Below are 15,212 nucleotides of genomic sequence, written 5' to 3'. Positions count from 1 at the left end.
GATGTTGGAGCACCAGATGGTCCTGGTGAGAGAGACACAGAGAGAGACAGACAGAGAGACAGAGAGAGAGAGAGGAGAGAGAGAGAGAGAGAGAGAGAGAGAGAGAGAGAGAGAGAGAGAGTGATTTTCAACCTGAGAGTTGCATTTAAGTAGCCTTCCACTATTCTGTCAGTGTCCTGAAGTTATCTTAGAGATTCTAGCCCCATTAACTCTCCTCTTTTATATCAGACTTAGCAAATTTAGTGCTTTATAAATCTCAATATTATACACTATAGATTGGTACCATCTGACCTCTTTTCTTATCATTAGGTGGAGATCAGCACAAAGGAGATCAGCTCTCCTTACCCTTCAGAGGGTGTGGTATTTTGAAGGATGTAGGAGATTTACTTTTAGAGAATCAGAGTCTTTTAACATTTTGACACCTGCTCTCTCTTTCTATTTGATAACTGACAGCATGTGAGACTTACTGGGCAGCTAAGTGACATTAACTATGAAATTATTATTATTTTTTTTGTTTGTGTTTCATTATTCCTTTTGTGCAAAATAGCCCCCTGGTCACTGATGACACTGATGTGCAAGCATTTCTGACCTAAAATACCTTGTGCAGATCTGGCACACAATTGGAAAATAAAAACTGGTTTTGCCACAGACACACTGTTCCAGGCTTCTTTGCAAGTTGTTAGGAGCAAGAGACATTTCTGGGTTTCATTCACAGTTGTGTCCGTCGGTATCACCTGCTTCCTCTGTCACTCTGGCCAAGTGCATTAACCATTCTCCTCTTGTTCTCACCTATAAAATGACGATAATAATGCCTAACCTCACAGACTAGTGGGGATAATTATATGAGCTAATGTATGAAGGAGATTAGCGCAGAACCTGGCTTAATACATTTTAGCTCTGGGTAAGTTATGCACACTGAATATCAAAATAGCAGCTTTCAATTAGTTAAAAAAACTCCACATATATTTTGTAAAAATATTTTAATAATATTTTGATTGACATGGGGCTGGGGATTTAGCTCAGCAGCATAAGCACCTGCCTTGCAAGCAGGCAGTCGTGAGTTCGATCTCTGGTACCGATAAAAGAAAAAAGACAAAAAAAAAAGTATAATAATATTTTGATTGACAAATCATTATTATATTCATTTATTGGGTATTATACAGATAAACAATGTAGCACTTAGTCAATCTAGGTAAAATATCCATCACCTTAATGACTTGTACTGTCTTTCCAGTGAGAAACATTTCCAGTAGTGGGAATGTAAGCAAGAATCTGAATAGACAGGTCGGGTGTGGTGGTGCACACCTGTAATCGTAGTACTCAGGATGTTTAGCTGGGAGGATCACTATGAGCTTGAGGTCACCCTAAACTGCACAGTGAAACTGTCTCAAAAAGATCCCCCCCCAAAAAAATTTGGAAAGACAAAGGTCAGATTGCTGAGTGCTTTCTCAGCAGTGTGCTTGATTGTCACCTCTGTGTTACCTTGCTCAGTATTTGTAGATGTTACCCAGAGGCGGCTGGAAGTTAGTAGTCATCTTTGCCATGTGTATAATAGACAGGTTGTTACTTACCTTCAGAACACCCAGCTCTCCACTGGGGGGTGAGCTGTGCATATGGGGATGGCGATAAATGATTTGGTAGTAAACTCAGTGGGGAGAAAATGACAGAATATCGTTTGTATGGTTAATTGTGACATCAATGAGGCATCAATGTGTAGGTTCCTCACTTGTGTACCCTTAATAATCCTATTATCCAAACTCAAAGTGTGTAGGAGCTGTTTCAGGTTTGGGATTTTTATACGGCATTAAATGAAGTATACAAAGATAAAAGAACAAATCTGTAGACAGAACAGAATGCAGTGATCATGGGGAGCACAGTGAGGACATGCACCATTCTGCCTGGTGGTGACAGTGATGAGGAAGAGTCCCAGGAGCCCTCTTTGAAGAGCTCTGAATTAAATTTTAAAGGACATGGAGAAAGTGAATGTAGTGCCCTAAATCAGGAAAAAAATTGTGAGCTTCCTCCAGGAACAACAACAAAAAGACAATGGGCTTGGACTATCCAGAGAGGCTACCATGAGAAGTTAGAGAGCTAACCGTGAGTGCCTCTGAACTCACGAGCCATAATGTAAAGTTGGGATTTAAAATTAAGTCTCTGGGAACATATGAAAATGTTACAAAGGAATGTGGCATGGCTCAAGTTTTAAGAAATGAAATTCATACCACATTACATCCTTTAGAATAGCTATCAAAATAAAAAACCCTCCCCCCAAAACAAATGAGCAAACAGTATGCCTATAAAATAACAAAAGTTGACAAAGGTGTGGGAACATTGCCTTCCTTGTACATTGCCAGCCAAATATAAAATGGTGAAGTCTTTATGGTGAAACAATGTGACACTGGCTCAAAAACCAAAGCAGAATTACTGCATGAGACAGTAACTCTACTTCTGGACATATACTCAAAAGAATGGAACGTATAGACTGGTACAAAAATACACTGCTTAAAGTGTCATTATTCACAATGATCAAAAAATGGGAAAAAAAACTCAAGTGTTCATTCTACTCTAACATAGAGCATCAAGGTTCAAACTGCTTATAAGTAGCAGAAACATAGTTCTCATTTCTGTAGTCGAGAAGTCAAAGGAAAGTTGCCAGAATGGTTAGGGTTTGGTGATCTTCCTCTTCCATGTCACACACTGCCAACTTCTAAGAGTGTATTCACATTGCAGAAAGAGGAGTAGAGAGTTATTTGCACTTTTTATTTTAATAAAAACACCCATTCAATGCATGAGAGCTCCACTCTCACAACCTTAGTATCTTCCAAATATGCCACCTCCTAATATACTTTGGGAGTTAAAATTTCAAGATATATGAATGCTGTACAAATACATTCAGTCATAGTATTTGTTGGTGGATTAGTAGTATGTGTAGCTACATACATTGAAATATTTTTCACTCTTAAAATTATTAACTGTTATAGCATAAATGAATATAAAACATCATAAAACAATTCATACACACCCGATTACACTTATATAACCTAGAATAATCAAATTCATAGAGACAGAGATTAGACTAGCAGTTAGCAGAACCTAACAGTAGTACAAAATTGATATTCAATAATACAGAGTTTTGTTTTGGGATGACAAAAAATTGTGGAGATGAATGGGGTTTGCTATTACACATCAGTATGAAAGCCAGAGAATAGTACACTTGAAATCTGTTAGATGATAGCATTAAATTTGTTTTTTTTTCCATGATTAAAATTAAAACAGCCAATGCAAGTTGGTCCCAAAGAGAGAGAATGGTAGCAGTATGAAAACACAGAGATCAGCTGGAAAGTGTTGCAGTGTCTGATGGGAAATAAGGGTACCTTGGAACAAGGGGTGGCAGCATAGGTAAGATCACATTGTAGATAAAATTGGAGTCATAATGTTGTGAAAAGGGTGGATGTATGTGGTGAGGAAAAAGGATAAATTAGGGTGAATACAGCATTAATCAGCTATCTCTGTAACTAATATCTGAAATTAAGAACCTATCTTAATTCATTTTCTCTCATTACTAAGACAAAATACCTAACATCCAAAGTTAAAAGGGACGAGGTTTATCTAGCTAACAGTTTGTAGAAGTTTCAGTCCATAATTAGCTGGCGCCAAGGCAGGGTGGCATGGCAGAGGGAGAATCAGTCATTCGTAGCCATGGAAGACACCAAAAGGTACAAGGGAGATCCAGACAGGCTGTCTTTCTGTCCCCTGTATTGTGTCCACTGTACCAGGATTAGGGAAGTGTCAGTCCAATCAGTGTCCTGATCCACTAATCACCCATCCTTACTCCCAGCATTGCACTAGGAATTGATCACACACTCTAGACAGCCACTTTGCAAAAACACTCTATGACCACATGAGGCTTCTGAGTGGACGTTTAGACACAAACTTAAACAGAAATTCAAGTGTTTTTAAAAGACTTACAGATTTGAAGATTTTAATCTATAATCATTTGGCCCTGTTACTTTTGCATTGGAGATGCAACACAGGGTAGAATAGTCTGTTTACTTTGTAGATGGAATATGAAAATGAGGAAAAAGAAAGGACTGTGTCCTAGTATCCATTTCAAAGGCACAGCTCTAGATCCACACTTTCAAATGTTCTTCCACTCTGGTAAGTCATGGGCTTGGGGCCAAGCCTTTACCACGTGGTGGTGGACACTTCTATACTTTTGGTTTAAATAACATGAGGTCAGAGTCTAGACATTTGGGTGAGGCCAGAGGTAAACTGCTAAATTACTAAAGCGTGGATGATGCTTAGGGACTAATTATAGAAAGTGTACTTACGAAAAACGTAGGTCAAATTGGGTGACACCATCAAAACTACAATACCAAGTACAGTGAAAGAATCCAGTGAGCTGAGGGCTCTGACAAAGTTAGTTTCTATAGTGAGTTTTGCAGTTTATAAACTGTAAAACTGAACTGAGCATAAATGAAATATTCTAGCATAGAAATAAGAATATTAATTGAGTTTGGCAGATTGGTCTGTGTAAGTCTGTTTTGCATTGAAAACTAGAGAAACCCATGACAGTAGGAGTTAGTGTTATACCCAGAACATATGCCAGCCACATCTCAGTGCCCTTTCATGATATAAAATAGAATATTTTGTTTGCATGAAAACGTAACACCCTGGTTACCGTAGGTATGTTTTCAGATGGTCTGTATATTCATCCTCCAATGTGAATAGCATCTCACAGAAATTCCCAGCAAACAGACAGCTGGGTCTCTGTCTCACAGCCAGTGTAAGCCAAGCTAGGGTGTCAGTCAGACCTGTTGAAATTCTTTTTTACTTCTTTAACGGTCAGGCTATCCTTTACTTAACCTTTCTGTGGTTTTATTCTGTGATTTATTAAGCTTAAATTATGATGTCTAATGGAATATTTTATTATAAGGATTAAATTTAATGCCTCTACATTCCCTGGTACATAGTAAATGTTCGATATGGTAGCAGTTAACTTTTCTTGTCAAGACCTGTTGGGGCCAGGACTAATATTGAATTTGACCAAACAATAAATTGTACCATGTAACAAGGGAATAGTTTGAAAAAAGATGAATGATTTGGAAGTCATTCGAAGTAAACTTGTTTCAGTAGAATGTGGCTATCTTCAATACAGTAATGAAAAAGAAAGACCGTGAGAATTGTCATAGTCAAAAGATAATCTAATATATAACTCATGATAAACGGTCATGTTTTCAGGACAATATGACCTATTGGAGAGAATTTCAAGGCAATAGCTTCAACTTTGAATAGATTTTTTTCTATCATATGTATTATCCCTACAGTTTTAATTGTGCATGTACATCAATTAAGTTTTAACATGTAACCTTTTATTCATATTTATGAACTGATATATTAAACATTATGGATGTTTTAACATAGACTCAATATAGAAATATTTAAAGGGCCTAAGTATGCCATGATATTTTAAATAATGTTTGTTTACTTCTAAATTCCTCATGAATTAACATTGCTTGCTCTTAGGAGAAAGTCATTAATCTTTTTTTTAAGAGTTTTATGACTATTGTTCTGTATGTTGATTTAACACTTACTAAATAATTATGAAAATACATTAATTTCCAGATCAGTGCATTTCTAATCTTCATCTAAAAAAATTACTTATATCTAAAAAGACACCTGATAAAGGCAGCTAAACACAACTAGAAAAGTTACATCATTAGTCATTTACACATCTGAGTTCATACTACAGTTTTATACATATTAGTGCAAATATGTGCATTATGTGTATGTTTTTGGTATTATTTATTTGGCAAATTACATCATCTCTGGTGTTTATCAGTTATTCCCCAGAAATGGTTATAAGGTGTTACATTTCCATACTTTTGAAAATGGTTCTTAAAATCCGCTCATATCTTTTGGCAGATTATTTTATATGTAGAAAATTCTGTTGCCAAGAATTTAAAGGAACAAATTCTGAGAGAGCTTTGAATACACTATGATTTTGTATCTTAGCCATCATAATGAGATGATCATGGGAATGTATCTTGAAAACATTCTACATGTATTTCTTTCTTTCAGAAGTAATCCTTCTTTCATGCATTGTTAGTATATCACTTTTATCTTGAGGTGACAGGTTTTTTAAATTTCTCATTTCTCAAAATAGCTGTGAATAACATATTATTTGAAACTACTTGACTTCACACAAAAGGCCATCATCTTTGACTTTTTGGAAAAAAATACTCATTTAAGTTAGATAACTGTTTATGTTCACATTGGATAGCTGGCAGGCATCGATGTAGCATAACATTTTTTTCATTCTTCATAATACTTAAAAGTATTATGAAATTTCTATTTTAATCTAATATATCCCATTAATTTATTGAGGCTTCCATCAAGAAATAGCAATCTGATATGCTGTAATCAAAAATGAATTATGACAATGATATTTTTATCTGATTCTGAATTTCATAATAGGTTGCTGATGCATACATGTGTACATGAGAGAATTATACAAAAGTATTCTGATATTTTGTAAGAATTTCAATGGAATATTTTAGATGCCAACTTTGCAAGTTATAAATGCAATAAACAGTGATTTTTCACAAAGTTGAGTTTCTATCTGTTCCCGAGCCTCCAAGGGGAGTCAAGTCCATGAACCACATGGCTCAAGTGCGTGCATACACCTAGTTGAAAGCTCACATAGTACATTGCTCAGCACTTCTTTTTACTTGGGCAGAATAAAAAGACAGAGTTTGGAGGGGCATTTACTTTTTGGATTTGTGAATTGATGGTGATATAAAATAGAATTATATCAGTGGTTATTAATAAGCAGTTAGTGTTCATACTTCGCTGTTGCTTATTTTTAGTTGTGTTTTCTGTCTTGCTTTATTATTTTGGTCAGGTTTTGTCACTGCTTTTGTGTGTATATGGGACAATATGCATACATATATTAAACACTGCATATATATATATATGTATATATATATATATATAGACATTGAGGTAAGAAACAGTAAAGATTAAGCAGGAGATAATATATCACAATCATCTCTAGCTTTCCAAAACAGTGACTAGAATATGATAGAATAAGAAGGACAATACTTTTTTTTAAATCACTAGAAATTAGCTATTAATGTTTGAGAGATTTTGCTCCCACAGTTGCTATTTACAAAGTTCATTTCATTTTCATGCAAAGTCCCAAACCTCCCTTCAGTCCTTAAGCTTTGTTTTAGTTTTTATCACAGAAAAGAGATTTTAAAGTTAAGTCAAAAATGTCAGCACAATTTTCACTAACAGGCCAGCTTTTTTTCTTTCTCTTTGGCCAAATGACAGTTTCCTCTTGGTTGATAAGATGGGTACTGGAGTAGTTCTTGGTCCTTGCGCTGATATATTTCCAGTTTAAAAATCATCCAACATATGATAAAATGCTAAGTGAGTTCTACTCTGTATATGTGATTTCACACACTGTCTCTTTTATGATGGTGATTGAATGGTGATGTAGAATACACTGAGTTTTTGCAATGAATAGAATAAGTTCCTTGTTAATTTATTGTATGAATTTTCAGTCTCACTCTGAATGACTACTTCCACATATCCGTTTAATTTTTGGTTAATTTGTAGTTATAATTTATATTTAAAGTAATTTTTTAAGCTAAAAAATATAGATCTTTAATCCTTCTGTATTTATAACCAGTGAATACATGACATTTCAAGGGAAAATGTCCTGTAGCTTAGGCTGACTTTGCTGATGGTACCACAAAAGACAGAGTAATTATTTTTGGTTGTTAATTTTAGTTTATAACAAATAAATGTGTACAAATTTCATGCTGAATAAAGGAAATTAACTTTTTATAACACCAAGAACTTTTTATAACACTGACTTTCTTTTCAGCATATTTCATCAAAATATTAAATTTTATAAGACATATTAAATGTTATATGATAACATTTTATCAAAATGTGTATTAAAATTTATAGATTCAAACATATTTACTAGAATGAAATCAGTTGGGAGATGAATAATGTTTTAAATCATTTACTATAATAATAAAAATATTTATGTAATGACACCAATGGAAAGGATTTGTTCTAAATGCTATAGAATATATTATGACCACTGCCCTTTTCAATGAGAGTTGAGTACTATGCTTTGGAGCATATAAATTGGAGATAGCGCTCTGGCATTTTCCATATTACATAGCAGCTAGAAATGAACTATACTTGACTTACCTGAAGTAGGTCTCTCAGACACAAGTAAACATTATGAGGCCCCAAGCTGATTATCCAAGTTATTCCCAAACTATCATCCCACCTTACATTTCCATCCAGTGTTTTTTATATTTCTAAAATATCTCTTCCATTCCTAAATTCAGTAGTTTAATCAATTACATACTATTATTTTATTTTACTTTATTGAAGGATATCTGAGTACCTTGAAATCATTTAGGTCTGTCACCATGAGATGTTTTTTTTTTATGTCTTATGTAGTGTCAGAAGTAGAATTGTTTCATTGCTTCTGGATTTGCGATACCTTTCAGTGTATAAACATAGTATCTAGCTATCTATCTATGTACTACAGCTCTGATTAATTTGTCTTCGAAGAATATAAAAGATTTTATTTTTCTAGGATATAGTAATAGCCTGAAAAATACAGTACATGAATATATTTTCACAGTGAAGATATATGAAATATTACTAACAGGGATTTCTGTAGTGAATTTGGTACAAATTATGTGTGCTTATTTGTATTAAATTTAGTAATTTCTGTATCTATTGATCCTAAATTTAATATTTAAGTCTTTGTATTTCATTGCTTTATATATCTTCCTGGTCTGCTAAGGACAGCAATAGTCTGATTGTTCTTTCAGCTGAATAACCACTAAGTTTAATAAATTTGTTTTATCCACAACACAGCAAGATTTTTGAATGAACACAGGGAATGTAACTCATTGGCTGGTTTAGTAGCTTCTTTTGAAGTTGTATGGTTGTTTGTGCAACTAGTAATAAGATGGGCTAAGATTCAAATATGAATCAAATTGTTCCTTAAAGAAGTGTATGAGCTCTGGGATTTTTCAGTGCTCTTAAAATGCAATTAAAAATTCAGTGAAGACAGTAAAACAAAACAAGGAAACAAAGCATAACAAATAATTCATCAGATTTTCTATGTATCTCTTACTTGTTTTGAGATTTGAGGAATTTTTAAGTAGTTTATAATTATTCACTTTGTTTTGCTTGTCTTACCTGACAACTCTGAGTATTTAAACTGTGTCCCACTAAGTTGTTAAATAGTCCAGATTGGACTGTAATATGTGATCCTCCTGCTTCAGCCTCCTCTCAGAGAGCTGTCATTATAGGTGTGTGCCACCAAACCTAGGTTCAATCAAGAGCAATTATATTAACTCAGGGCAATTCATAAGCATGAAATAACTTTATTCAGCAAGAACTTTGCTGGTGCTTTATGTATTTTCACCTAATCTTCACAACTACCCTAAATATGAGAATCATTTTCCACCCATAAAATATTTCTTTATTATCCATAATGTACATTTCAGAACACTGTATAGATAACAAAGGGAAAAAACTCAGAAGACATATTTAGTATTATCCAGTCATCTAGGAGTATTAGTACTTTAACAATTTTGAAAACAACAATTTTTTCCAGTAACAACAAAGGAGGATGAATATCTATGTAAAATCTGCTATATATAATGTTACAAATGCAAATATATGTACAAACACACAGATACATACATATGATTTTTATGAATAATGAAAAAGACTAGTAAATTATTAATTTAAGATTCAAGGTTAGGAATAATAAGTCAAATGTACATTCAAATAATACTTTTAATACTTTTTTTAGTAAGATATTATGTATGTAATCTAGTAGAAAAGTTATTTTTCCCTTGTTCACTGAATCATGGTGCTAAATTGTAAGTCAGTAGTAAACAAACTTTGACCAGAAATTGTCAAAGTTGCTGTTATTTTTCAATTAAGAAGAATTATCCCCTGCTCATTCAATTGGAAAAAGTCTTTCTTGATAAACAACACAATGTAAAAGAGAACCTGAAGAAAAATCCCAATTCATTTTGGTATTATTTGAAAACATTTGTTTGAACGGTTAAGGTGTAAGTCAAGTATAGTGCTCCTATTTGTACATAAATTATAAGGTTTATTATTAATGGTTGTCTCTTTATTGTCCTCATAAATGTAATTGCCAGTAGCTTAGTGCCCAAGAGTAACCTAGCAACAAGTAAGCTCTCCCGCAAGTGAGAAATGAATGCAAAGTGTTATGAAAAAAATTTATAGTTGAAGAATATTGGCACATACATATTATTAAAATCTTCTAATTTTTGAGAAATTACATGGAGATAGTTATTAAATTTCATATGAAACAATAGTACTCTCTGCCTCATTCATTCAGAATAAAAAAAGGAATGGATTTCAGACCTCACTCTTGGTAGCTAGGTAACTGAATACATTATTTTCCCTGGTAGTCTATTCATGACAGAGTAGATGAGAAGGGTCTTGGCATGTTACTGCTTTATAGTAGGTGACTTTACTATTTAGTTTCACCAGTAAACCTTCCTGACGGTGATGCATTTCTCATCTTTTAAATTGCTTTAGGATAACTATTCTCATTTATTTCTGAAGGGTTGTTCATGCAAAGATTCAGTTTAGGGTTGTCAATTTTGAAGGATTATGGAAGATTCTACTTTGTGTTTCACATTTTAACTTTGGTATAAATAGTGATTTCCATGGATGAATATTAATTTCTGCATTTGTAAGTTAATTTCACTGTGAAAATAATTCTCCTATGCTGTAGTTGTAATGGTATAAGAGAGGATATCAGTTATTAGGGAAAAGCTACAATTTTATAGGAGCATTATTTAATGATGAATAGATAGAGGTATAGTAAGAGAAACACACACTTATGAGTATCTTCCAGAAACAGCAGAGAAATTATGTGGCCCTCATAGATTTGACAGATAGTTTATTGCCCTTCAAGAAATCTTAAGTAAAGGACAGCAGGTTGGGATATGGACTGAGCATATGATTGTATATTTAGATGGTTGTACAGTTATTAAATGGATGTATAGAATTATAAACTAGAAAGCATATGCTCTGTGCTGGAGATACATTTTTCTCCAAATGCTCTCAATTTTGTCTTAGTTATTTAAATAATATATTAATAACTCTGAACCATTGCAACAAGCATGATGGAGATAACAGATATTCTCACCAGTGAAGGGTGAATAACAATTATGAGACGCATAAAGAGAGAGCATATTTCAAAAGGTAGTCAGATTTTCGTGTGTATATGAAAAGTTCAGTTACTTAAATGATTTGGATTAATATGAAACACCTTTTAAAAAAGAACCTTAAACAAAGCAAGTCATTAATATTAATAAAGAATATTTTTTATAAGGACAAAATAAAAAAATCTTTCCTACACTTCAAGATACCTACCTTCAATTGGAGACACTGTCTTATGAAAATTATACCCAAAATAGTATGACACAACAATCTGGTTTATCTGTAAAGATCTTACTCATTCCAGCTGTAAGCAATGCTTAGACAGCTGTTCAAGAGAACAGTTTTTAGACATGGCTTACGAATTTTAACTGCTCCCTCCAGCAAAGATAGGCTCAGACTGCTGAAAAAGTATACCCTTCCCTAGAGATGTGTATCCCTGGAGGGCAGAGACGATCCGATTGTCATTTTTATACAGTATGTCGTACTTTTTACAGTATGTGAGCAAGAAATAATGTTTTCCAATTGGCATTTGTAGATGCGTTAGGGATACCCACAACTCTTGAAATTACATTAAACCATCTAAACTACACGTTAAAGAGAGATCACACAATGGACATTCTTAGAGATGAAGTTTACCGTTGTATTATAGAAATCAATTAATTACCAGAACATCCTTGTGAAATTGTAAAGTTGATCTAAAAGGAACTGTACTTGTTATTGCAGGTTTGGTTACAAAAGTACGGCTACCTTCCACCAACTGACCCCAGAATGTCGGTGCTGCGCTCCGCAGAGGCCATGCAGTCCGCGCTAGCAGCCATGCAGCAGTTCTATGGCATTAACATGACAGGAAAAGTGGACAGAAACACAATTGAGTAAGTAGTGCTTCCTACGCCTTCATTTTTTGGTCTTTGCGCCAAACTCAGTACAGTAGTCAAAAAGCAAACAAACAAAAAGCTTTACATGAAATCTGGCCAGCACTAGCGGATTGCTTTAGAGTTTATCTCTTTTTGAACCCTAGTCTTCTGAAATCTCATATAATACTAAGGCCCAAAGTCAGGTTTACTCACCTGCTTCTAGCAACACATATTCAAACCAGAAGAGAAAGTAAGAATGAGTCAAAATAGGTGTATGGTTGAAACCACTACAAGAAATAATGACACTGAGTGACAGAGCTGGTTTGTGGGTGTGGGAATATTTCAAATGCATCTTTTTTTCAAAATCTTTGTTAAAGCTGGGCATGCTGGTGCATGCTTGTAATTCCAGCACTTGGGAGGCTGAGGCAGGAGGATTGCCATGAGTTTGAGCCCAGCCTAGGCGACATAAGCAAGTTTAAGGTTAACCTGAACTGCATAGCAAGACCCTGTCTCAAACAACAAACAAACAAACAAATGCAAATCTTTGTTAAGGAGTGTCATGTAATTTGCTTCAAAATGATCATAGTGCAATTATTTGCACAATGGAATTGAGAAACAATATAAACCAGGGTTGTTATTTTGAGTTTGAGGCACTATGTCAGAAATAGTTTTTAAGAATTTACCTGCTATTATTAGTTGCTTCCTGATGACAGTTCTTCTCTTGAGGTAAATCAAATGAGAGTTTTCATTGCAAAGTCTTTATCTGCAATTTCTTATTAACAACAAGTTTGTTCTCCTTTAATGAGATTTGTCACTTATTCATTCACCAATAATAGTTTCATTTATTTATTCCTCCAGAAACTCCTTACTGGGCAAGTTATCTGTTAAAGGTTTTATCAGACTTAGAAGATGAGACGTGTTTGTCAAAAGAGACTTTGTTGTACACACAACTACCCACAATCACACATTATTCAGCCATGGAAACTGAGAAAGTTCTAGAATATTATGAAGTAGCATTTTTGTGCCTAGACAGCAAAGGAGGAAGGGATTAATTTTTTCAGGGGAGGGAAAATCATTGGTGTTTTCAGAGCTCTTGAAACTCACAAATTGAATCTATTTCTATTATTTATGTTTAGTTTGATGATGAGACGTTAGCCTGCTCACTGCGGGAGACAAGGATATATTTTTCATCCTACTTTCCCAAATAAAGGAAGTGCGTGTCAGAGGCTGAGTGATGTTCACAGAAGCTGCAGTTCCAGGGCTGCTTGATGTGTAGTCTGGGGAAATTACCCTGCTGTGTACCTCAAAAAATAATGGTTAGTTTTCCATTTATACTTCCAATACCTGACATATCTGGACCTAGGCTTAATTATGACATGTCAAACTGATTTAATACATAATTATGAAATTATATTTTGCCTTCTAATGCTTACAATATGTTATTCATAGTACCTCTAGTTCATCAAGATAGGAAAACATAATAAATATTTGAAGATTAAACTTCAAATCAGATTAAAAAATAAATATAACATGTCCTCTAGTACTTTTAAGAGATGAATAAATATTAACTTTGATCCACATCTTGGAAACAAAATCAAGAAAATATCAAATTTTGATCTTAAGTGATAAAATACTCCTTGTCCTTAATAGTTGCAAGTTAACAAGCATAAACAGATGAGATGTGTGTTTTCTTGCTGTGCATAGTGCAGAATTCCTTTTAAACTATATTCATCATCCCAACATGTTACCAGTGCTATGAACAATGTTTTGATTCCTTAATGGAGAGCTAGTACCTTTCAACTCATGTGGTTGGCCAATCTACAGTTTTTAAAAGTACAAAATAATTATTTGGAAAGCAAATTATTTTAAATGGCTTACCTAAGTTAACTTGACTAGTGCAGGAATAAGAAGGAAATATTTAGTACTTACTTTTCTATACCAATAAAGAGTATAGAATGCCAAAGAGGAGCATCTGTTTCGGCTCATTTCCAAAGCTCCTTTTGGTCATTGGAAAGGACCCAAGACAGATAGGCTCGATTTCCTAAAGCACCTAGAGAGAGATCTTTGTAAGGAGTTAATAAAAATGGAATAAGTCCAGGATTTATTTAGTCCCTTCACGTGAAACAGGGTCTCATTGATTTTTGTGTTGTCTGATCGAGGTGGAGCTGTAGGAAAAAACACGACCATACAGCGAAGAACATGCGAGTTTTTCAGGCAGCCAGTGGCTCAGATTTCAGGGCAAGCAAAATGATAGTGTTGGTGCATATGATTTAGAGAGTCATTTCTATGGTATACCATTACTGAAAAAAAAGATCAACTATCCAGGCAAGTCTTACTTTAGTGTTACTTGTTTTTTTGTTTGTGTTTTGGGGTTTTTTGGTGAAATTTACTGTGTTTATTTTAGCAAAACAGTGCTCTGAGTTAGTTTAGAGGTGGTTTTTCTTGCAGGTGTTTCAATCGGTAATGCATTTCTCCTTTAATGAATCCTACACGCGGCAGTTCTTTTCAGGTGAAACCACAAAGCATTGTTCAAGCCCGCCCGTTTTCCCTGGCTTCCTTGCCGGCCTCCTCAGATCCCAGGCGGGCTGGACTTCTCCAGCACTATCGCTCCAGCCACAAACTGTTCAGCTTTGTTTGTCTATATTTTCTGTGGATCTGTCTCTCCTCTTCAGGTGTTATTGTTCAAGTTATTCAGATTGAGCAGTGTTTCATTTTTATGCTGTAATCCCCATTATGATGCTGTTAAAGCACTCATCTGTGCTTTTGTAATTTCAAGTGCATATATAGTAACAATACATGCTAATATTACACTCTGTTATTTTATATAGTTAAATTATAAGGTTTGCATTTATTTATTGTATAAAATATGAACTAGAGCTACAGACAAAATTTTTCTTCAATTTTAAAATAAATGTCATCTATTTTCAGATGCTATAAACTTACCTAATTTTAGATTCTTCAACATTTTGTTTTTAAATTAAGTAATTATACCCTTTAGCAGAAAGACATGTGGCACACTTAATTCGCAGTACTTGGGTAATTAAAAATGTTGATTACAATTGTGGTGATCCTTATATTATGTTGAAGAAATTAACCATT

At 34.2% G+C, this 15,212-nt stretch overlaps 1 protein-coding gene across 1 annotated transcript in view; it reads left to right on the top strand.

Annotated features, from left to right (window-relative positions):
* Mmp16 (matrix metallopeptidase 16) overlaps window positions 1–15,212 on the top strand; it is a 252,987-nt gene that overhangs the window by 100,401 nt on the left and 137,374 nt on the right. The window contains exon 2 of the mRNA XM_003479993.5: window positions 11,983–12,131. Within this exon, the coding sequence (XP_003480041.3) occupies window positions 11,983–12,131 (149 nt within the window). The remainder of the gene's footprint in view (window positions 1–11,982; window positions 12,132–15,212) is intronic.

Source organism: Cavia porcellus, unplaced genomic scaffold (genome assembly GCF_034190915.1).
Source record: "Cavia porcellus strain 051 isolate PalLab524CR breed Dunkin Hartley unplaced genomic scaffold, mCavPor4.1 scaffold_10, whole genome shotgun sequence".
NCBI lineage: Eukaryota > Metazoa > Chordata > Mammalia > Rodentia > Caviidae > Cavia > Cavia porcellus.
This window is presented reverse-complemented; position numbering and strand designations above follow the sequence as displayed.